This window comes from Tenrec ecaudatus, chromosome 3, assembly GCF_050624435.1.
Source record: "Tenrec ecaudatus isolate mTenEca1 chromosome 3, mTenEca1.hap1, whole genome shotgun sequence".
Lineage (NCBI taxonomy): Eukaryota > Metazoa > Chordata > Mammalia > Afrosoricida > Tenrecidae > Tenrec > Tenrec ecaudatus.
Genome location: NC_134532.1, coordinates 216,680,670 through 216,705,331, shown reverse-complemented (window position 1 = coordinate 216,705,331; position 24,662 = coordinate 216,680,670). Strand labels below are relative to the sequence as shown.

Genomic DNA, 24,662 nt, shown 5'->3' with positions numbered 1-24,662 from the left:
TGCACACAAAACTAGATGATAAGAGTTTTAAAACATTAATGAGAAAAATTAAAATAATACTTGACCAAAACAATACAATACAAAACAATACAACTGTTGTTTAAAATATTTCCACAGTGCTTCTTGGCGGCTTCCATCGCAACGTCCTTTGCTTCTATTATGAGCGTAGCGCTGTCTGGTTTTTCACACCCGTGGACACACGAGCATTTCTGTGGGGCTCAGAGCACGCTGTGGAGAAGAGAGCGTTCAAAGTGAGCTGGAGATGTAAGTGTGTGATTTCCACACTGAAGGCGCTGGGTTCCTTTGTTCCGGGGACGGATTCCAGGAGACTTCAGCTTCTGTCTGACCCCATTTTAGTTGCTTCAGCCTTCGCTATACTCCCATGGATCTTAGAGCTGAATCGTTGGTTTTCTGTTTCAAGCAGCTCCACAGGTAAGCAAGGCTACCCCACTAGCACATCTCCCTCTGGCTTCTGCGTGTCAGGTGCGTCCCTTGTGCAGCCCTGTGGATCACCGTGAAGAACATGCGTATCGCGGCGATTCGATATTCACAGCCAAGATATTCTCTTCACGATGAGTCTGGCATGCAAACATAACCTGACCGATTGCTGTTGGGTCGACCCCAACTTGCGCGCTCCACAGAGTTTTCAATGGCCGCTGATTTGGGAAGGAGCTCACCAGGCCTTTCTTCTGAGGTGCCTCTGATTCGACTTAACCCTCCAGGTTTTTGCTTACTGACCCAGTGCGCACCGCCCAGCGACTGAGTAACCAAGCCAGACCCTATCTTCTGACCCTTAGCATCTGTGATGGGCAAGTCTTACGTCAACTTGGCCGGGCCAGGATTCTCCTGGGAAGTGGTCTCACCTAGAGTGGTCGGCTGCATGCTGGGGCCTTCTGTGAGGCAGCCAGGCAGTTACTCTGGCCACAGTCTTGATACAGAGGATGGGGGCTTCATCCAGGGCACGGCCTGCTCTTAGTACAGGCTGACGGTGTGGCAGCGAGCTCACATCTAGGGAGGGATCTGGATCCTGCATCTGGTTTGTCGATTGGATCCCCCATCTGGTTTGTCAATTGGATCCCCCATCTGATTTGTCGACTGGATCCTGCATCCGGTTTGTTGATCTCCTGTTCTATCCATCTGTCATTGGACTGCCACCTTGGATTCCTTCATCCTATCTCAGAATCATTCGGCTTGGCATCCACCAGCCTATGGTCTTCCTGCTTCATCTTCTTGCTATGTGCTCATCAACTCTGGCAGCTACGGGAGTCAGGAGAAGACCTCAGCTTCTATCGGACCCGGGGGTTTGAGCCAGACTGGACTTGGGCACCACTTCTACAACTGGGTGTGTCGTTGCTTGATCTATTCTATACTCAGGTCTCTGTTTATATTCAGAGCCACTGGCTTTGCTTCTCTAGAGAACCCGCCCGGACACCCCGTCCCTTCACCCTTCTTTCTTCGCTACCTTCTGCCTTCCGGGGAACGGACCCAAACGCACTGCCATCAAGTCAATGCCGACTCATAGCGACCCCATAGGACGGGTAGAACCGCCTCCGTGAGTTTCCCAGAGTGCCACTCTTTGCCGGAGTAGAGAGTCCCATCTTCCTCCCACAGAACGTCTGTCTGGTGGTCACTAACTGCCAACCTGCGGTTAGCAGCCCACTCGTAAGCTCGCCACCAAGGGTGGAAACCAGGTGTGCTGACTGACTCCCGTGCAGCAAGGGCTCAGGGCTAGGTTCCGTTTCCGTGAGATGCACTCGGGGGGCAGTGAAGCTGAGGCCATCTTTCTGAACCTCCCCCCGGCCCCTGCCCCCACTGCAAAGATTCCATTCTGCTCAATACGCAGGGCTGTTTGTTGAGGCAGGACTTCCCTGAACGCAGTTGCATTCCCTCTCTGTGGGAGTAGCTGAGGAAGTTACCGAGGTCTCGGGGCTAGAATTCAAGCCAAGACACTTCTGAGGAAAAAGCTAATAAGCCACCTCCTCTTGAGGATATGGAAGCTTCGACAGGGAAAAACGAACTAATGAGTGGCATGCACGCGCCCAGGGAGCGCAGTCTCCGACCCAGACCACAGGTACGACTGTGCTCACCATCACGTCCCAGACACGTTCCCAGACTCATTCCCGATGGCGGGCTCTTCTCCAGACAAACGGGCTGCTTGAAGCAGAGACCTGGCCCCATCCTTGTCTAGCTCAGCTTCAAACACTGTTTGGGGGACTCCTCATATCCTCAGGAACCGCAACTCCCCAAGTACCAAGGCCAACACACACTGGTTCCCGATACCTGTGTATGAGCCCCCGCTTCGAAACAGGGCTGTCTTTTGCCATGTTCATAGAGTCATACCAGAGGAGGGTGGGTGTGATTGACAGCTAAGGTTGTACATCACCTTGGTTGGGCCATGGTTCTCTGCTTGGACAGATACGTAATGATGTAATCATCCCCTGATGTGAGCAGCCTTCTTTTGATGTAAGGGGCTGTTAGGTTGGGGTGCAACGTCCTTGAGCTGGTGTAAGTGAGACTCCTTCTTGGGCATATGGATGTCTTGGTATATGGTTGTCTTGGTAAAGCTCTCTGGCTCTTTTGGCTCGCAAAGGATCTTGCATATGACCTCCGGGTCTTGGGACTTGAGCCAGCGACCTGCAGCATTGCTAGTCTCTGACTTAGCTAGCACCCACATCCTGCGAGCCAGCAGCCTGCTGTTGGACCTGCCAACCTTGGGATCATCCATCAGCATGCCCCTTACAGGTGAGAATGGCAAGTTTTTCCTCATTATTAGGATGTCTCAGTTCCCGGAGAAGGACATCATACTCGGAAAACTGGAGAGTCAGCAAAAAGGAGGAAGCCCTGCAGGAGACAGAGGAACGCAGTGGCAGCAACAATGGGCTCAAACTATTGTGAGGGCCATGCAGAGCCAAGAAATATTCCATTCTCATGTCAGTGGGGTCCTGATGAGCTGGGACCGACTCAATAGTGCCAGAGAACAATAACATCGGGCACTTCTTCATTTTTATTTCTCACTGGCTCAAATACTATGTGGGGAATAAGGGGGCTCTTTATTGGAGTTCTCAGAAATCCCGTACTCTGGGAGTTCATGACTTTTAGACGCTCCTATGGCAACAAACTGTCTCAGAACATTCCCCTCTGGCTTCTACAAAGAATTGCATTATAACCGTCACAGGGACGTCTGGATTAGTTGTACACTGCTTGTCTAGACTTTGTGATTAAACGCTTGGGATTTCACGTAGAACAAATGCACCCAACTGTTGACCTCTCAGGCAGGGCAGAAACATCTCTGATCCCTAACTCACTGGGTGCCTTCACCATTCTCTTCTCCACCACCAGAAATCTCCCATCTGAAATATTACAGCTACCCGTGTGCAAGCTTTCTTATTTCCTGGAGTCTCTTACTCCTGGCTTGGTGGAGAAAGCATAGAAAATATTTTGACAAGAGACCGCGGCGTGTTGACGATGCCGGTCCTGGCACTTCTGGGGAGCAGTCATCACATTTATCAACAAATATGTTAGCAGCAGATGGGACCAGGAGTCTTTGAAATAAGCGTGGTTAATGAAGGAAGAAAAGTCCCACGGGTGGAGCGACTGCTGTGTTAGACAGAGACAGCGAGCTGCCGTGGAGCTGCCTACAAGTCTTCCCGGCTTCCTGCACAGCTCAGCAAAATGTGTCATCCTCACGATCACCAGCATGCTCAAGTGACGCTCGGCTGTCAAGCCACGGGTGCTCTGCCTTCCTGTGGCTCTTCTAGTGGTTATGAGGTGGGCTGCTAACTGCAAGACCAGCAGTTTGAAACCACGAGCTGCTCCAGAGGAGAAAGACGGAGCTTGCTACACCTGTGTAGATGTACGGTCTTCAGAACTCACAGAAGGCAGTTGTGTCGGTCCTATGGGCTTGCTATGAGTTGGCATCGACTCAATGGCACTGACTTGGGTTTTTGGTTATCCATGCCTCTAACTCCCAACAAATGATAGGGTAGCACCATGCAAATCCTGTGCAAAACACTAAAAGAGGGGACTGTTCTATTTGAGTTGTCAATCTTCTGGTGTAAGAGCACTATCTCTGAAGCAGGAACAGAGATAATTCCAGAACATCATGGAAGAATCACCAGCAGGGCTCTTCCGGATCCCTGCCTAAAGTGGTGGAGGCCAAGACCAGAGACATCTGAGGCCTAAGCATGGAGATCATGGACCAGAGTCAAGGAGCCACATGAGACAGAGCAGAGGGCCTGTGCCCTCGAGACCTGTGTTAGTCTGGGTAGACTAAAGAAACAAATTTATGGACACACATATGTGTATAAGAGAGAACTTTAGGAGGGAAGGTAGGTCAGGGAGGGAGGAGGAAAATGAGGAGCTGATACCAAGGGCTCAAGTAGAAAACAAATGTTTTGAGAATGATGAGGGCAACAAATATACAAATGTGCTTGACACCATAGATGTATGTATGGATTGTGATAAGAGTTGTATGAGCTCCCATAAAGTGATCAAAAAAAAAAAAAAGAAGAAAGAACTTTATATACGAGGGAAATTGAGTATTGAGAAACATCCTAGCCCAGTCAAGATCAAATCCATAAGTCCTATATTAGCCCATCTGTCGATACTAGTCCATAAATTCTTCTTCAGACTCACGCAGTCATGCGATGACACCAAATGCAGGAAGATCACAGGCCAGTGGGTGGGAAGTCTTGTGGATCCAGGGGCGTTGAAACATCTCAGTGCTGGCAGGGATCTCCACGTGGCTTCTCCAGCTCTGAGGCTCTGGCTGCCATCAGCCTGTCTCCATGTGGCTTGTCAACAAGAATGTCTTACAGAGACTGAGCCTGTGTCCTGACTCTTATCTCCTTAGCATCTCCAAATGAGAATATCGACCTGATTGACAGGCTAAACTCCACCCCTTCACTCTTAATCCTCTCAAAATGACAACAGATTATATAACTACCACAAGACCTGAGACTGTGAGTTGGAGCAGCAGGTAGGTTTCCTGGCCCAATGAGGCAAAAGCCAAGGGAGCACATAACTGCAAGACTGAGAGACTTGGTTGCTGCCTGAAGAGAGGTCCTGCTGTGGAGCTGTTAAATTCCCTACTGTTGCACTTAGGAGCCTTCAAGTCGATCCTGACTAATAGTGAACCTGCACATAACAGCACGGAACACCGCCTGGTCCAGCACCATCTCTACAGTTTTCGTTATGTTCGAACCCATTGTTGTAGCCGCTGTGTCCATCCGTCTTGTCAAGGGCCTTCCTCTTTTTTTGTTGCCACTGGACTTGACCAAGCATGACGTCCTTGTCTAGGGACTGGTCTCTCCCGACAACATGTCCAAGGTGTATGAGAGCAAGTCTCATCATCGTTGCCTCTGAGGAGCATTCTGACTGTACGTCTTCCGAGACAGATTAGTTGGTTCTCTTGGCAGTTCTGGTACTTTCAATATTCTTCGTCGGCTTCATGATTCAAATGCTTCGGTTCTTTTACCACCATCCGTAGTCAAAGTCCAACTTTCACATGCATACGAGGCCATTGAACATACCATGGCGTGGCTCAGGTGGACCCAAGTCCTCAAAGTAACATCTTTGCTTTTCACCTCTTTAAAGAGGTCTTGGGCAACAGATTTTTCCAATGCCCTCTTAGCCGCTGCTTCCATGGGCATTGCTTGTGGATGCCAGCAAGATGAAAACCTTGACAACTTCAGTCTTTTCTCTGTTCATCATTATGCCACCTGCTGGCCCAGTTGTGAGGATTTTTATTTGCTTGACCTTGAGTTGTCATCCACACTGAAGGCTGCCATCCTTGATCTTCATCAGCAAGTATTTCAATCCCCCCTGCTTTCAGCAAGCAAAGCTGGGCCATTTCAGTCTGCTGAGGGCTGTTTATAAGCCTTCCTCCAATCCTGATGCTGATTTCTTCTTCATATAATTCAGCTTCTCTGGTGATTTGCTCAGCATGCAGATTGAATAGACATGGTGAGATGATACAACCCCGATGCACACCTCTCTTGGCTTTCAACCAGGCAGTGTGTCCCTTTTCTGTTCGCACAACTGCACAACTGCTTCTTGACCTATGTACAGGCTCTGCATGAGCACAATGACGTGTTTCAGATTTCCTACTCTGCTCAAGGTCGTCCACAGTCTGTTATGACCTACACAGTCAAATGTTTCTTGCACATTCAATAAAATCCCCTAATAGACTCCTGTCATTGTGAACTCTGTGAGTTCAATGTGGCAAAGGTGGTGAATTATCAAACCCAGCAGAGAGGTCAAGAACGCTGTGGAGGGTCAGTTTCTGTCAGAATAGCAAGAAAGAATGACAGGGAGTAGAGGCTCGTTGGACCTGTGCCTCATGTCCATCGGCCTTGGGTCTGTGTGGTGATGGACTCCCCTTCTCCCTTGTGTAGCCAGACGAGGTAAGATGCTGCGCCTACATCACAGAACCATGGTTCTCCAGGGTCATTTCCTGGGAGAGTTCATACACAATCCAGGAGACCAGGCAAATGGAGCGGGATAAGCCATGGGTCCTTGCCAGGTAGCAGGTCCTCCAGGTGATTGTGATATGTCCACAGTTGGAGAGCCATTGATTTAGAGCAGTGGTTCTCAACCTTCCTAATGCCGCGAGACCCTTTAATGCAGTTCCTCATGTTGTGGTGACCCTGTATGTGGGCGTATCTGCATGTGGGCGGACCGCCTGGAGATGGATAGAGGAGCTGTGTTTCAGTTCCTAAGACCATTGGGAATATGGTCTTAGGCGACCCCTGTAAAAGGGTCATTCAACCCCCAAAGGGGTTGTGACCCACAGGTTAAGAACCACTAATTGAGAGCCTTGCTACTCCTGAGTTGCAGTGGTCAGGAATTTTGTTTTACTTGATCCTCAAGGAAGTCCTATCAAGAAATCAAATGACGTATTGCATTCGGCAAATCTGCTGTACAACTACAGATGTCATGTTGAGAACCCAGGTGCAATGACCCAGGCACGCCATGGTCTCTTCAGCACGTACTTCAGACGTATGTGAAGGCTGCCTTTAGAAATGGTGTTTCTGGGGAAGCCACAGTATACCGTGGGCTACTGGAAGAACAAGCGGATCTGTCTTGGAAAAAGGACAGCCAGAATGCTCCCTGGGTGCAAGAACGATGAGGTTTTGTCTCACAGACTTTGGATATACACCAGCAGGAAGGGCCAGGCTCTGCAGCAGCGCGTCATCCTTGGTAAAGTAGACAGACGGCCCATAAAGAAGGAGATGGCCCTCAATGAAACGCATGGACACGGTGGCCCCAACACAGCAGTGATGGGGAAGGGGGTGCAGGACCAGGCAGTGTTTTGTTTTGTTGTATATACCACCCCTTTGAGTAGGAAACTTCTAGACGGCACCTGAAAATGGCAACACTCAAAGTATGGCCCATGAGCCCCAAGCATAGGCATCATTTGGGAGCTGATCAGCACTTCTAGCCCCACTGAATCAGGATGTGCCAAGTAACGAGTCCCCAGCTGATCAGCAGGCACAGAATCTGCTACAGCCCACAGGAGAAGGTTTAGGGGGGGTTCAGCATTGACCCCCGGCCTGCTATGACATTTGAGTCTCACGACGATGTTCATTTCACAGAAGAATGCATTGAAGTTCAGCGAGACGAGTGACTTTTCCATGGCCACAGACTCAACAGGGCAGAAGCTGTGTCCAAATCACAAAGCATTCCAATCCTGGATCCCACCTTTGTTCTAATGCAGCCCTGTTGTCCTCACACGAGGACACGCTAACGATGTCTTCAGTTCCAAAACTGTCAAATACGTAGCAAGTTGGACCCAACTTACCATGACAGACCGAGAGCCAGGAGCCTTACACAGCGGGCTATCCACTGGGATGGACGTAAGCAGCTGTCTACCCACAGCCATGTGGCCCGTTCTAACTCATAGCAACCCCCCAGAATGGAGCCCAACTGCCCGGTAGGGTTTCCAAAGCGGCTGCTGCATTCGAACCACCAGCCTTTTAGCTCTCAGCTCCGTGCTTAGCGCACTGTCAACCCTAAACCCCAACTCATCCACAGCCCCCAACCCTCTTGCCTCAAGGGTCCCCCGATGGTCTTTACAAGTGTTCGTGGCGGGCTTACCATGCTCATCCAGCAATATGTTGTCAGGCTTGATGTCTCTGGAAAACAAAACAAAGAAGCCAAGACTGTGATTCCTGATGAGCACACGGACAAACGCTGGGTTTAGGACAAACGGACCCCTGACGACACCCAAGAGCTGGTCTCACCCCCACCCTCACCCCCACCTTTAGCATGAGGCCCTCGGACAGGAAGCAGAGGCGTCCTAAGCATGAGTGTAGAGCGCCTCTCCGCTTCCTCCCTCCTCATTCCCGGAGAGGGAGTTGTTGGGATATGAGTCTTGGAACGTTCAGAATGATTTCTGGCCTCTCAACCCCGACACAGTGGTCGCGGCTGCTCTTTGCACACCTGGTGCGTGCCGGCACATCTGCCACGCTCCCGCCCTGGTGTGACTTCACTTTTTCTCCAACACCGCAGCTGGGCATTGCGGTCAATGCGCATTGAAGCTATTGAGGCCAATGAGGGCATTCTTCCAAATAAGAATCAATCACGTCCGAGTTAGGTTAAATATTAAATTCTACCTGAAAGCACCCAGGGGTTGTCTCTAACAGTGCGATGCAGTCTAAGGAGCTGAGGATGACAACATCTCTCTCTCTCTCTCTCTCTCTCTCTCTCTCTCTCTCTCTCTCACACACACACAGTTAAGTATCAATAATTTTCTATCTATATTGGGACTCTGGAAGCCTGGGAAGATTCACTCAAAATTCATTGTCACTGCATCAGTTCTGACTCCCGATGACCTTACAGGACAGAGCAGGACTGCCTTTGTCGGTTTCTGAGACGGCAACTCTATGGGAGCAGAACGCCTCATGTGTCTCCTGAGGATTGGCGGGTGGTTTCGAACTACTGACCTTGCAGTTAGCAGCTCCATCCATAAACCGCTACGTGACTTATGCATAAGAACCAGGGCTCCTTAGGAATATTTACTAGCATTCGGTAAATGGACCCCCACTGGCAAGCCCACAAAACACAGCTGGCAAAGCAAGCGATGATTAGGAGTCTCCCAGGGAGCCCCCGGGGAGCGTAAACTGGAGAGCTGGAAAGCAAAGGCAGGCGACCCACCCCAAGTGTTAGTGGCCCCAACAGCAAACCCAGCTCCTCTCCAGCGGCATTTCTCGGCAGAGGCGACCCAATGCCTCCTTAAAGCATTGAAGAGTGAGGATGCCGCTTGAGGTCTGATGTGTGCCTGACCCAAGCCAGGGTCTTTTCTAGGGACTCGTCTGCAAGTGACAGTTGGACACTGAATAAGGAAGACTGAAGAAGACTCGATGTGCTTGAATGATGGGGCTGGAGAAGAAAATTGAGGGGACCCCTGTGGGTCAATTTCCAGCCAACCTAAAGACCCCTGTCTTCTGGGCTGCCCGCAGAGCACACCTCTCTGTCCCGGAAGAAATGGAGCTGGGACTCTCCTGAGACGTAAGCATGGTGAGACCTCGTCTCCCGCACGGTATCCGTGTTGTCAGGAGAGACCAGTCCCTGGAGAAGGACAGCAAAAGTAGAAGGGCAGCGGAAGAAGCAGCGGGGCCCTTGACAAGGGGCACTGGCACAGTGGGCGGCAACGGGAGGACGATTGGGAGGACGGCACAGGGCCGAGCAGGGGCGCCTTCAGGTGCATGTGGGATCGCTGTGAGTTGGAACGGACTCGATGGCATCTAACGACAGCAAGAACAACAACAACAACAACGATAAACGTGTGTGAAAGTAGGACGCTGGCTCAGGAGGACCCCGAGAGAATGGAGCCACTGGGAGGACGGTGCTGAAAGGACCAAGGGCAGACAAAAGGACACGTCCATCTGTCTTGGAAGAAGTACAGCCAGAGTTAACAGGGTGAGACTTTGCCTCATGGATTGGGGACAAGTTTTTCCAAGCTACCCTGGGAAAGGACAGCGCACGTGGAAAGCGGAGGGTCCTGGGCGGGGGGTGGGGGTGGGCGTGTGGAGACCCTCCCTGGAGGAGCTGGACCGCAGTGGCTGTGAGAATGGGTGGAAGCACCGCAGCCGCTGTGAGGACCGTGCAGGACTGGGCAGAGTCTGGTTCTGCCGCACACGGGTCGCTAGGAGTGGGATCCGACAGCACAGCACGGGACGACAGCAGGATGCCACGAGGTCCACGGCGGATTGGTGGGAAAGCTATTGCCCTTCATGCAGGTTGTTGGTAGGTGACACCGAGAACACTGTTCCCGCCCAGGGCGACCCCGTGTACAGTGGGAGGAAATAGTGCCCGGTGCTATGTCATCCTCACACTGCTAGGTGTGAGTCCCTTGCTCTGCCAATGCTTCACCCAGCTCACAACAGGAAGTAAAAGAGAAAGAATGGACAAGGACCCGCGGGTCACCGCAGCTTCCCTGCCTCACGTGGAGGGCGGCAGGGGTCAGCAGCAGGTGCCCCACCCCATTGTCTTTCAGCAGAACCTGCAGGACCTCCGAAGGGCTTCTGGGAGTGATGGAGGTACAGGACAGCTCCTCTTCTTAAAGGAGCCGGGCCACTCCAGGGACAAAGGATTCAGCTTCGGGGGAGTAACTCAGGCCACTTTCACATGAGACTCGCCAGGCTTGCTCCTCCAAAGTGTCCTGCGGCTGGCCATGCATCGGTGTCACTTGGGATTGACTAAGAATAGCATCTTATTGGCAAAGCATCTTATCAGGGCCCGGAGGCGAGCTGGCTGCAGGCCTGCTTCCTCCAGCGCTGTTTTCCTCACTGATCGGATCTGGGCTTCGAGCGTCATCTCTGCAGACATGGTTTCGGGGCTGCAGAAAGGGCACCGGCAGTTCTGCGGGGATGGGAGGGCGCTGGCGGTGTTTTCTGAGGACAGGCGCCTCATTCCAGGGCTGGGCCAGAGCTGGCCACGCTCTCAGAGCGTACACCTGAAGGCGGCAAAGCCTGCGCTCGCTCTTCGTCACCCCCCGAACTCCAGACTCACAGCCCCGAGTCTATCCTGACTCACAGTGACCTTGCCGGACAGGCTAGAACTGGCGCTGTGGGCTTCTGAGTCTGTGGCTCGGCGGAAGTTGAAGGCTTCCTCGCTCTCCTGCAGAGGGACTGCTGGTGTTGAACTGAGGACCGTACGATTAGCCGCCCAATATGGAACCCATGACGCGCTTGACTGTGCTTTTTATGCTGCTGCTGAAGGGCAAAGCAACCACACACACACACAACCACACACACACACATACACACAAGCACACACAAGCACACACGCACAGACACACAGAAACACACAGACACATGCACACACAGCGCCCCCGGTTGAGTCCCGCTGAGCTGAGTAGACGGACACTCCCTCTGACCGCACTGTCCCACCCCCACCTTCCTGATCACCACGTGGCCATCCACCCGACTAGTCCCTGGGGGTGCACACAGCCAATGCTCTCTGCCACTAAGGGAAAGCTTGGCGGTTCTCATCCATAGGTTCCTAAGTTTCTTTGGTCCCCACACCCTTGGCCAAAAAGTTACTCAGGGCCCCCTTGGCGATGACAGACTTTTGTAACAGCCCAGAATTTGGGATGTAGAGCAAGCACTTGCTTTGCAGCCCTACTTTGAGAAACACTTGTCCAGCCCATCGGAGGCACTTCAGAAGAAAGCTTTGAGGCCAGCCTCTGAAAACTCACAGCCATTGGAAACTCCGTGGGGTCGAGTCCACTCTGGTGCCCATGGGCTGCCAGGAGTCTGAATCCACTTGGTAACCACTGGTTTGCTATTGCCTGGGCTCTGGACTCCCACCTGATCGGAATGCATCCAGACAGGCAACCCACACTGCCTCGCTCCTCCTCTGGCCAGTCCTGCGCTTGGTGGTGAAGGCAAGACGGGAGTCAATGGAGGGACACACTGTCCCGTGGGCCTTACACACGAGTCAACAGCAAGGCTCCCACGCTAGTCAGGGCCAGGCAACAGACAGCCGAAGACAAAGCTGTGTGCCATCATCCTCCATCGCTTGTCAGTGTTGGCCTGCGGTCATACTGTGTGCCAGTGCGGGTGCCTGTGGTGGTGGTGGTGGAGGTGGTGGAGGTGTTGATGATGGTGGTGGAAGTGGTGTTGGTGTTGGTGGTGGAGGTGGTGGTGGAGGTGGTGGTGGTGGTGATGGTGGAGTTGGAGGTGGAGGTGGTAGTGGTGGAGTTGGAGGTGGAGGTGGAGGTGATGGTGCAGATGGAGGTGGTGGTAGAGGTGGTGGTGGAGGAGGTGAAGGAGGTGGAGGTGGTGGAGGTGGGGGTGGTGGAGGTGGTGGTGTTGGTGGTGGAGGTGGTGGTGGTGATGGTGGAGTTGGAGGTGGAGGTGGTGGTGGTGGAGTTGGAGGTGGAGGTGGTGGTGATGGTGGTAGTGGTGGTGGTGGAGGTGGTGGTGGTGGTGCAGATGGAGGTGGTGGTAGAGATGGTGGTGGAGGAGGTGAAGGAGGTGGAGGTGGTGGAGGTGGGGGTGGTGGAGGTGGGGGTGGTGGAGGTGGTGGTGGTGTTGGTGGTGGTGTTGGTGGTGGAGGTGGTGATGGTGGAGTTGGAGGTGGTGGTGGTGGAGTTGGAGGTGGAGGTGGTGGTGATGGTGGTAGTGGTGGTGGTGGAGGTGGTGGTGGTGGTGCAGATGGAGGTGGTGGTAGAGGTGGTGGTGGAGGAGGTGAAGGAGGTGGAGGTAGTGGAGGTGGGGATGGTGGAGGTGGGGGTGGTGGAGGTGGTGGTGGTGGTGGTGAAGGAGGTGGAGGACATGGAAGTGGTGGTGGAGGAGGTAGTGGAGGTGGGGGTGGTGGTGTTGGTGGTGGTGGTGGTGATGGTAGTGGAGATGGGGTGGTGGTGGAGGAGGTGAAGGACGTGGATGTGGTGGTGGGGGAGGTGGTGGAGGTGGGGGTTGTGGAGGTGTGGGTGGTGGAGGTGGTGGTGGTGGTGGTGGTGAAGGAGGTGGAAGTGGTGGTGGAGGAGGTAGTGGACGTGGGGGTGGTGGTGGAGGTGGTGTGGTGGTGGTGAAGGAGGTGGAGGAGGTGGAAATGGTGGTGGAGGTGGTGGTGGTGGTGGTGGTGAAGGAGGTGGAACTGGTGGTGGAGGACGTAGTGGAGGTGGAGGTGGTGGTAAAGGAGGTGGAGTAGGTGGAAGTGGTGGTGGAGGAGGTAGTGGAGGTGGTGGTGGTGGTGGTGAAGGAGGTGGAGGAGGTGGAAGTGGTGGTGGAGGAGGTAGTGGAGGTGGGGGTGGTGGTGTTGGTGGTGGTGGTGGTGATGGTAGTGGAGATGGGGTGGTGGTGGAGGAGGTGAAGGACGTGGATGTGGTGGTGGGGGAGGTGGTGGAGGTGGGGGTTGTGGAGGTGTGGGTGGTGGAGGTGGTGGTGGTGGTGGTGGTGAAGGAGGTGGAAGTGGTGGTGGAGGAGGTAGTGGACGTGGGGGTGGTGGTGGAGGTGGTGTGGTGGTGGTGAAGGAGGTGGAGGAGGTGGAAATGGTGGTGGAGGTGGTGGTGGTGGTGAAGGAGGTGGAACTGGTGGTGGAGGACGTAGTGGAGGTGGAGGTGGTGGTAAAGGAGGTGGAGTAGGTGGAAGTGGTGGTGGAGGAGGTAGTGGAGGTGGTGGTGGTGGTGGTGAAGGAGGTGGAGGAGGTGGAAGTGGTGGTGGAGGAGGTAGTGGAGGTGGGGGTGGTGGTGTTGGTGGTGGTGGTGGTGATGGTAGTGGAGATGGGGTGGTGGTGGAGGAGGTGAAGGACGTGGATGTGGTGGTGGGGGAGGTGGTGGAGGTGGGGGTTGTGGAGGTGTGGGTGGTGGAGGTGGTGGTGGTGGTGGTGGTGAAGGAGGTGGAAGTGGTGGTGGAGGAGGTAGTGGACGTGGGGGTGGTGGTGGTGGTGGAGGTGGTGGTGGTGGTGGTGGTGAAGGAGGTGGAGGAGGTAGAAGTGGTGGTGGAGGTGGTGGTGGTGGTGGTGGTGAAGGAGGTGGAAGTGGTGGTGGAGGACGTAGTGGAGGTGGAGGTGGTGGTGAAGGAGGTGGAGTAGGTGGAAGTGGTGGTGGAGGAGGTAGTGGAGGTGGTGGTGGTGGTGAAGGAGGTGGAGGAGGTGGAAGTGGTTGTGGAGGTGGTGGTGGTGGAGGTGGTGGTGGTGGAGGTGGTGAAGGAGGTGGAGGAGGTGGAAGTGGTGGTGGAGGAGGTAGTGGAGGTGGGGGTGGTGGAGGTGGTGGTGGTGGAGGTGGTGGAGGTGGAAGTGGTGGTGGAGGAGGTAGTGGAGGTGGGGGTGGTGGAGGTGGTGGTGGTGGTGGTGGAGGTGGTGGTGGTGGTGGTGGTGGTGGTGAAGGAGGTGGAGGAGGTGGAAGTGGTGGTGGAGGAGGTAGTGGAGGTGGGAGTGGAGGTGGGGGTGGTGGAGGTGGTGGTGGAGGAGGTGGTGGAGGTGGGGGTGGTGGCGGTGGTGGAGGTGGTGGCAGAGGTGGCGCTGGCGGCGCTGGTGCTATGGGAAGCAGCACCATCAGTCTTTCAGAGATCACCCGGGGTCATCCCTGGTGGGCAGCCTCCAGCAGAGCTTCTAGGTTAATGGACTAGGAAGACAGACCTGGCGACTCCCTTCTGAAAGGAGTCGATGAAAACCTTACTGATGATAACAGAATCTTGTCCCGTGGGCCTTGTCTGTGGCTGCATGGAGGAGGGAGAGTCTTTGCACGCTGTTTTATGTGAGAGGTGGACAGTAACTGATCACACACGGGTTTGCCTTCACAGCATCCCTAGTAACCAACTCCACTGCTTTGGAGTCAATTCTGGTTCACAGAGATCCCGTGGGACAGAGTGGAATTTCTCCAGAGGGTTTCCAAGGCTGAAACTGTTTATAGAAGCAGATGGCCTCCTCTTTCTCCTGAGACGTGTTGGCTGGATTTGAACCCCTGACTTGTCGATGAGTAACCCAAGGTTTACCCCACACACTATCCAGGTCCTTAAAACAACAACTGCTGTTGACTCATCCTTATGTCCAATTGGAGAGGAAAGAGCCAGCCTTGCTCGCTGACAGTGAGGAGGGCTTGCGGCACTTGCTGATGGAGATCAAGGATGGCAGCCTCCAGGACGGATGACGACTCAGTGTCAGGAAGATCCAAATCCTCCCCACTGCACCGGTGGTAACATCATGATGAATGGAGACATGGTTGAAGTGGTCCAGGATTTTGTCTTTCTTGGATCCACAGCAGCGGTCAAGGGAGCAGATGACACATTGCATTGGCCCAAGACCCCTTTACAGTGTTGCAAAGCAAGGATGTGACTTTGAGGATGAAGGCGCGCCTAATTTAAGCCATGGTGTTTCCATGGCCTCCTATGCATGCGGACGTTGGACACGGCATAAGGAAGACCGGAGAAGGACGGGTGCATTTGGATGGTGGTGCTGGAGCAGGAGAAAGCTGTTGAAAGTCCCATGAGTCCATCTGGAGGACACCCAGGTGCGTCCTGGGAGAAGTCGAGCCAGGGCTTTCCTTAGAAGTGAGGATGGCGAGACTTGGTCTCACATGCTTTGGACGTGTCTTCAGAAGGGACCAGTCCCTGGAGAAGGACATCGTGCTTGATAAAATGGAGGGGTGGTGAAAAAGGGGAAGGCCCTCGAGGGGATAGAGGGCCACTGTAGCTGCAGGGATTGGACAGGTCTCCGTGAGTGGAACCAATGTCATGGCCCCCTAACAGCAACGTCCAGTACTGTGCTGGAACAGCATTCGTTTCTGGAAAGCTCTCCCTTTCCTAACGAACCCACCTCCGCCTCCCCTCCTTCTCCCAGTACCCACCGCCTTCTCCTAGGTACCTGCCTTGGGACCATCGGGTCTCATCTCCTGTCACCCTCCACCCTTCTGCCCTGTGCCCCGGAACCCTCTCTCATCCCTTGGACCCAGGACCACGATGCAGGCACGTGCCCTATTGGATCTCTCCACTTTGAAAGCCCATCCGCCCTGGGGTTCAACAAGCACCGGTGGCACACAAAGGGTTAAGCATTGGGGCTGGCACCCCACCAGCTGCTCAGTGGGAGAAAGAGGTGGCATGGATTAAAGCTTTGGTGAATCCCCACCGGCTGCAGACCAGGGATGTGCCCAGTCTTGCTGTCACACAGAGTCCACTGCAGAGTGGATCATTGCAGGCCCAGTTCAGTGTGTGTGTGTGTGTAATTTTATTGGGGGCTCTTACAATTCTTATTACAACCCATCCATCAGTTGTGTCCGCCATATTTGTCCATAGGTTGCCGTCATTCTTTTCTAGACATTACTTTCTATTGAGCCCTTGGGATCAGCTCCCCCTTTTCCTCCTCCCTGCTCCCCACCCTCGTGACCCCTTGATAGATGATAAATTATTATGATTTTCAAATCTCACACCGACCACAGTCTCCCTCCCCCCATGGTTTCCGTTGTTCTTCCTCCTGGAGGGTGTGTGTGTTCCCCCTCCCTCCCCCGCCCGTCTCCCTCCCCATCTGGAATCGCTTCTCCCATTCCTGCTCCTGGACTGCGTGCATCAGTTAATATTTTAAAACACTTTATTATGCGACCTCTTTTTTTGGTCCACTTTAAATTTCTTCTTGTTTTTTAAAAAATAGTTTCTGCTTCTTTTCATCGGAGGTTTTCCCTCTTTTTACACTTTGGTGTCAGTCTGTTTTCTGTCTATGAACTCCAGGGAAGCTGAACGACGGCTTTCCTGGGAGTGTGGTGGGGGAGGTCTGGGAGAAATGGGAAACTAAGACCCTCAGTCTGAGAACGGAATGTCCTAAAGCCGACTGCGGCGGTGACCGCACAACGCTCCTTAGCAGGACAGAGCGATGGAAATGGACACCAAGTGAACACTGCTCAGCGGAAGAAAGAAAAGTCGAAACATTCCCGTGTCTCCACAACCCATGCGGCAGTTCTACTCTGTCCTGCTGAGAGTCAGGATCTCAGAATCCACTCAAGGGCAGTGGCGGTCACTCGGCTCTGCGCTGCAGGGTGGCTCTGGGCCAGACCCCGCTGGAAAACAAGCCATTTATTTTTCATCACTGACAGATGTCCTCGGGTGGCACCCATGCGCTGCCCCTCTGCTGCTCTACTGAACGGCTGGTGGCTTGAGATGATAACCCGGTGGCACGCTGAAGAAAGGCCTGGTGAACTGCTTCCGTCAGATGGCAGAGAAGACCGTGTGGAGGGCGGCTCTCCTCCGTCCCACTCGGGGGCGTCAGGAGTTGATGCGTGGCAATGGGTTTGGTGTTTTGGCACCCGGTTTCTGGCATGGGGGCACGGTTCGTCGAGGGCCCTGGGAAGCGTCTGACCGGAGTCTCCTGGGACTGTTAGTGGGATGCCCTGTCGTGGCTGAGCCTCGGGCTCCCTCGGGGGCTGCCGGGTTCAGTGCGACTGGCAGGGGTGTGGGCGGCAGGGGGGAGGGCACCTCCACAATCATGACGGCGACAGCACACGCCTGGCTGCCCATCTTAAGAAGGGTGTGAAGCCACCGGACAGCTGACAAGGAAAACAAGAAACGAGAAAATAGCTGCCCCCACCCCAGCTCACTCCCAATGCGGCTCTCTCTCTCTCTCTCTCTCACACACACACACACACACACACACACATGTGCCTGAGGAGGGTCCCCCCTTATCCCCCCCACAGCCCCGGGGCCAGAGGGGTTCCCACTGGGCTGTGACTCAGAATGTGGGTGCCCTGGCGAGGAAGCAGGAGCTCCACGGAGACTCACTCTATAGCGAATCAATATTTTAAGAGTTGCTATTCTGGGGACCCAGTCTCCCTAGGAGGACTCCGCTCTGGGAGGCATGCTGCCAAACCGTGTAAGCATCACAGTGCCCGAGACAGCCGGTGCCAAAGCGGCCTCCCATCTTTCTGAAGTGAACTGCCCGGGGGCTCGTCACCTGGAGGGGGGTCTCGGCTTCCTTGCAGGCAGAGGGGACGTTGCTGTGCCCACCTTACAGGCAGGCTCTGAGCGGCCAGTGCACTCGTGCATGTGGAAGAGTTTGCTCAGGCGTCACACAGGGCGAGGACGTGTCCTTCCATCCCCGAAGCAAACCTGTTCCATTTAGGAGTCCCGGTGGCCCTGGGCTGCGAGCCACAGACTTTGGCTCAAAACCATCAGCTGCTCCGGGGCAGAAAGAGGGGCCTTCTGGTCCTGTAAAGATTTGCAGTCTTGGAAATCTAAGGAGCAGCTCTCCTCTCTCCTGCAGAGTCATGGCGAGTCAGAATGGATTCAGCAGTGGTGGTGGGTTCGTTTATAAAGAAGGAAATCTTGACCCAGAGCTAGGAAACGTTTTCACAGTACGCAGCCGGACTGAGGCCCGGATGGAAAGCTGGGGTCTTTTACTGCAGGCAGTTGAGAGGCTGCCGCAGAGGCAGCCTTGGGGAGACGTCAGGAACTCCAGGGGTGGTGTGGTTCTTCTGCTGCTGCTTCCCCCCCCCCCCCACTTCTCCACAAGGGCCAGGAGGGGTGTACGGCAGGGTAGACTAGGGGAACATGTCGAGTGACACTCGGAGACCAGCATTATATCAAGAAGTAATTAGATCTCAAGAAAGCCCCAAGTCAAGTCCTGAAGTCTGCCACCAATCCCCAAGGCCCTCTCCAGAGTCACGCACCACAGGCAAGGATGCAGCAGGCAGGAAGGCCACAGAGTGCTGACGCTTGTAGGTCTAGGGTCGCTGGACACATGGCAAGACTCTGGCAGCTCCCAGGCTCAATGACCCGGTTCCAGCAGGCAGGCAGGAGAAGAGGCAGAGAGAGAAGGGGGTCCCCAGGGTCCTCTTTATGAGAAGGCCACACCCCTTGGGAGGCCCCATCAGGCTGTGAGCAGATTGGCAGGTTGGATTCCACCCTGCACTTTCCTGTGTCTTCAAGTTGTCATGAACTCATCTGACCACAGGGGGGGCTCCTGGGTGGGTGGGGGACGGCAGGGGAGAAGGAGCGGTTGATCCACTGGATGGGGAGATGGTCCAACACCTGGCAGTTGCTGTCAGTCACTGGGCACTTAGCCGTGACTCACAAGGACCAGAACAAAGCACCATCAGGTCCCCTGCCAACATGATGATCATTGTTATGTTGGGAGTTGTGGTGGTGACACCATCTGGTGTCAACTTGAGACTTATGAGTGAAGGGGCGGAGTTTAACCTGTCAATCAGGTCGCAGCCTGAGAACCACATTTGGAGGTCCTAAGGAGATAAATAGCTCCCTGGAGGCAGGACACTCTTTCACTCCCTGCAAGACATGACTGACAAAGAGAGCCTGAGGGAGCTATGCTGATGCAGCCAGAGTCCTGGAGCCAGATGCAGCGGGAGGAGCCACGTGGAGACCCACCCCAGCACTGAGATGCTTCCACCACCACTGGATCCACGAGACTTTCCACCCACTGGCCTGTGATCTTCCTGCCCTCGGTGTCATTGCATGTGTTGCGTGAGTCTGAAGAGGAATTTACAGACCAGTACCAGACATATAGGCTAATATCGGACTGATGGGCTTGATCTGGACTGGGTTGGGATGTTTCAATTGCCCTTGTGTATGAAGCTCTTTCTTATACGCATATGAATGTCTCCGGGTTTGTTTCTCTCGTCCACCCAGACGAACACAGGCGTCCACTGCATTGAGGGTTCCCCCCTTTTCATTGACCTCTGGTCTACCAACCAGATGTTTCCCTTTCTACCATTGCTCCGTCTTTCCTGCTGACAGTCTGAAGGGAGCAGGTCAGAGTCACTCCAAGTTTCTTTCTCAGGAACATCGTGCTGGGCAGCTTCATCAATCTGTTCTTCTGGGAGTTCACGGTACCGTCAGATTGCAGGATGCATCAATTTCTTCTCCCCACTTCCCTTTTCATGGATCCTTTGAGGTGACTCACAGGCAGGTGTAGGACCGGCTGTGAAGCCCATGGCTTGGGTCGGGTGCATGTCAGTTACCAAAGAGAAATCAATAAAACTCAAAGGACAATTTTTTTAAGGTGTCAACAGAAAGAGCGAGCTTATGGAAGGGGGTTACTTTGGAAAAGAAATCCGAAGGACCCCAAGGGAGTCTAAAAGGCCCAGCAAAACGTAACGCTGGACTTTCTATGGGCTAATGGTGGACTTCCCATTGAAGGACATCTTTTGTAAGAGATTGCCCCCCCGCCCCCGCCCAGTGCAACGTGCCCCTTGATGTCTTGGCTTCTCCTTGCGTGGATGTGGTTGTACCAAGTAGAATGAAATAATGGATAACTTCACGCTGACCCTTGCTGGGCACCTCCCCAGGACTTAGACGCATCAACTCTCCTAGGAGGTCCATGCTCCGTCACTCCCATTTTACAAGTAAGGATGTTTATGCCCAGAGAGCTGGAGCGAGTGGCCTGAATCACCTGCTAGTAAGTGGTGAATCCAGGACTCCAAGCCAGACTACTGACCCCCGACCTGCACCCTTAACCACATTCACAAGGCCTCAGAGGGTGGAAAACGGTTACAAGCAAAAGTCTAGCAGCATTCCGGAAGAGAGTTGCCTTAATCCATGTCCATGCAGGGTAATACTGATATGTACACAATCCTGTCACAATGGCGATATCCGACAGAGGCAAGCAGGCAGAATGGAGGTGGGAGGGTGTGTGAGTCCAGGTTGACTAGAGAAACAAATTCATAGACACGCATATGCGTGCAAGGGAGAACTTTATATCAAAGAGCAATTGTACATTCAGAAAACAGCCCAGTCTAGTCCAGATCAAGTCCATAATTCCAATATCGACCCTATATGTCGATACTAGTTCATTAATTCCTCGCTGAACTCATGCAGCCATGCAATGAGGTCAAATGCAGGAAGATCACAGGCCAGTGGGTGAAAAGTATGGTGGATCCAGTGGCGGTGGAAGCTTCCAGCACTGATGTGGGTCTCCATGTGGCCCCTCTAGCTCCAGGGCTCTGGCTCCATCAGTGTGTCTCCATGTGCTTTGTCAACAGGAATGTCTCGCAGGGAGTCAGAGTGTGTGTCCCACCTCCAGGGAGGAAGACAGGAGTTCCCAGAATCCTCAGGAGAAGGCCACGCCCACACAGAGACCCCATTGGCTGTGACCTGGTTGACAGGCTAGACTCCACCCTTTGCAAGTTGACAGGAGATGATGTCACTGCCACAGAGGGAAAGTGGAAGTATACCCACACATGTCTGTACGTTTGTTGTCGTCGTTAGGTGCAACCGTGTCGGTTCCGCCCCATAGCGACTCTGTGCACAATGGAACAAATTACCTCCCCCACCTCGGGGAAAAGTTGGGAAACTTTTTAGACACAACCACCACCTTGAGGCACTGAGTTATGAGGGCAGCAGGAATGCTAGTGAGGCACACACACCTTTGAATAATCAACCACTTGAGAACCAGAGGGCAGTTTTTGCCCAGGGACGGCATGTGGAAGGGTGAAGGCAGCAGGTGGAATGGACATGAAAACTGGGAGAGCACATGGGATGAAGCGATGCCCTATCTGGGGCCACGGAATCAACAGGAGGGAGTGGAAAGTGCAGGACTTGTTGAATGGGAAACTGCTCTGCCCCTGTAAGCCTTCACCCAATCCACGATAACACGGTAAGGAGAGAATCGTGTCATGAACAGGACATTATTTTAAAACGTCATCATCCATGCCCTACGTCCTGAAAGCCACAGCTCGGGTCAGAGCCGGCAGGAGGCAGAGGGGCTTGTGCAAGATCACACGCGGAAGGTAACAATAAGGGAACAATGACATAACTCTTAACAGATGATGGGAGTCTCCCACACGGGTAGGATGCGCATCCATCCTAATATTAATCACTTTAGTGACTATTATATCCATTTCGATGGAATGCCCTTTCCCTGGAGTTGCATTACATTTCCATTTCCACACTCGACTTTAGAGCGGAGATGGGCAGTGAGAGAGGGGAAGGCCCTTCACGAGATGGACGGACACACCAGCTGCACCAACGGGCTCCAACCATGGTGCGGACGGCGCAGGGTCGGGAAGGGTTTCCTTCTGTTGTGCACGGGGTCGCGATGGGTTCGGAGCGGACCTGCTGGCACCTAACAACAATGATAGCAACAGCATTTTACAGAGAACATTAGCTTTCTACGTTCTCATCAATCCTGGACCTATGTATAACACATTCTTAAAAATCTATTTTTTTAAATTAAATACTTTATGAGGGACTCTTACATCTCCTAGCACAATCCACACAAGCATCCATTGTGTCGAGCACATTTGTACACCTGCTGCCATCATCATTTTCAAAGCCTTGGTTTTCTACTTGGGCCCTTGATCTCAGTTCCTCATTTCCCCCTCCCTCCCCTGTCCTCCCTCCCTCATGAACCCTTGATAAGTTATAGATTATTATTTTCATATCTTACATTGTCCTCCGTCGCCCCTCACCCACCTTTCTGTTGTTCATCCCCCTGGGAGGGGGTTATAGGTTGATCCTTGTGATAAATTCCCCCTTTCGCCCCCCACCTTCCCCTAATCCTTCTGGTATCTCTACTCTCCTTGTTGGCCCTGAGGGGTTTATCTCTCCTGGATTCCCTGTGTTGCAGGCTCTTATCTGTAGCAGTGTGCATGCTCTGGTCTAGGAAGAGATGAGCCAGTCAGGGTACAGGTAGCTCCAACGAAGCACACAACTTTCCTCTAGTTCCTTAATGTTGCCTCCCCGCCCACCGCCTAACCCCAATTCTCCCTTAAAAATTTTGTCTTAAAAAAATTTTAATAAGTCATTTTATTGGGGGCTCTTACAGCTCTTATAATAATCCATACATCAATTGTATCAAGCACATTTGTACATACATTGCCATCATCATTTCAAAAACATTTTCTTTCTACTTGAGCTCTTGTTATCAGCTCCTCTTTTAAGTATCTATTTTCAATAGTGTCCGTGTGCTATTTTGGTCACTAATTATCTGTCATTTGATTTTTAGGAGGTGCTGTCCCCAGACTGAGCACTTGTAAAAAGCCCAAATCCACGCTTAACAAAGAAGAATCAATCCTTCACCGTTAATAAAGATGGTGATGGTGACGAGGATGATGGCAATGCTGGCAATGGTAATTTTTTAGAAATATAATTACGTGTCCCCAGAAGATCTGTTGTCCGGCCTAACCTTTCTGCCTGCGGCTGTCCTCCCATTTGGGATTGGGTTGGCTTTGTGATGTTAATGAGGCAGGATTAGCGTAGGGTATATTTTGAGTCAATCTCTTTGGAGAAATAGAGAGAGATTAAAGTCGTCACAAGAGAGGAAGATGGCCTAAGACAGACCTTGCGACCTAGAGATCTCTGCGGAGTTCCAAGCAGAAGCCGAAGAGACAAGGATTTCCTCCGCAGCTGGCGAGAGAAGGGCTCTGAATTTGGACCTCAAGCCTCCCAAAGGATGAACACAATGACTTTTTATTTGTTCCAGAAAAGGTGGGAAATCAGAGGACATTCACAGGCCCACCTTACTGAGCACATCTGATGTTTGGCGTTACATGAGATACTGCACCTACATACCGCATTAAAGGTACAACTCCCCCAGAGGTGGGGAGGCTGTGGTGGGCCCAGTTTACAGACAACAAGACAGATGGCGGTCCTCTGTGACTGCGCTTGACCAAGGATACCATCAGCACCGGCTCCCTCCCACAACACCAGAGCGACCAGGGTTCAAAGCCAGGCTCTGCCACTCACTAGCAATGGGAGGAACTGTTCTCAACGGAAGTCTTCAAACTCTCTAAGCCTTAGTTTACCCGCTTGGGAAATGGGGTCATGAGTTGCTATGAAGCTGAGGGGCTGAAGGTAAACACATAGGTCTGGGCAACCACCATAGTTGTGGTGGAGAGGTGCTGGGCAGTGGGCACCGACTCACCGTGACGCTACTCTGTACAGACGAGAAAAGCACTGCCCGGGTCTGGACCACGCGCACAAGCATTGCCGTGCTGGGATCTGTGGAAGTCACGGTGCCGATCTCACTCGCCGAGGGTCTTCCTCTTCCCCCCACTGCTCCCCTACTTTACCCAGCATGCTCTCCCTCTCCAGGGAGCGGTGTCCCCTGGGAATACATCCATCGTCCGTGAGACAAAGTCTCACAACCTTCCCATCCAGGACCCTCTGGTTGTACTTCCTTTAAAACCAACTAGTTTATGCTTCTGACGGCCCAGGGTCCTATCCTTTCTGTATTCTTGCCCAACGCCGTAATTCAAAGACATCCGTTCTTCAGCTTTCCTTATTCCTTGTCCGGCTACAGCATGCACCTGGGATGACTGAAAAGACCATGACTTGGGGCAGGCGCCCCTTGGTCCTCAAAGGGACAGCTTTGCCCTTGAACACAGTGAAGAAGGTCTTGTGCAACAATATGTCTTTTGAGCTCTTGGCTGCTGCTTCTAGGAGCCTCGACGGTGGAGCTAACGTGAAATCCTTGACAACGTCCACCTCTTCTCTGAATACCATGATGCTTCGTCCACTGGTCCGGTGGCGAGGATTTTTATTTTCTTGAAGTTCTCATCCCTCCTGAAGGCTGTCTTCTTGGATCTTCATCCCCGAGTGGTCCAAGACCCCTTTGCTTTCTGCCAATGAGGTGGTGCCACAGGCATCTCGCAGGTTGTTAACGACGTTCCTCCAACCCTGATGATACCTCCTTCTCCCTTACTCTCCAGCTTCTCAAATGATCTGCTCAGTATATATGTTGGAAAGAAAAAAAGATAGCCGTTTTGGAAACCATAC

General features: G+C 53.1%; 1 protein-coding gene across 2 annotated transcripts in view; it reads right to left on the bottom strand.

The window, feature by feature from the left end:
- The window catches only part of STK32B (serine/threonine kinase 32B), a 235,891-nt gene that overhangs the window by 56,189 nt on the left and 155,040 nt on the right, over positions 1–24,662 (bottom strand). For both annotated transcript variants that reach the window (XM_075545032.1, XM_075545033.1), the window contains exon 4: positions 8,098–8,135. In XM_075545032.1, coding sequence (XP_075401147.1) covers positions 8,098–8,135 — 38 coding nt within the window. The remainder of the gene's footprint in view (positions 1–8,097; positions 8,136–24,662) is intronic.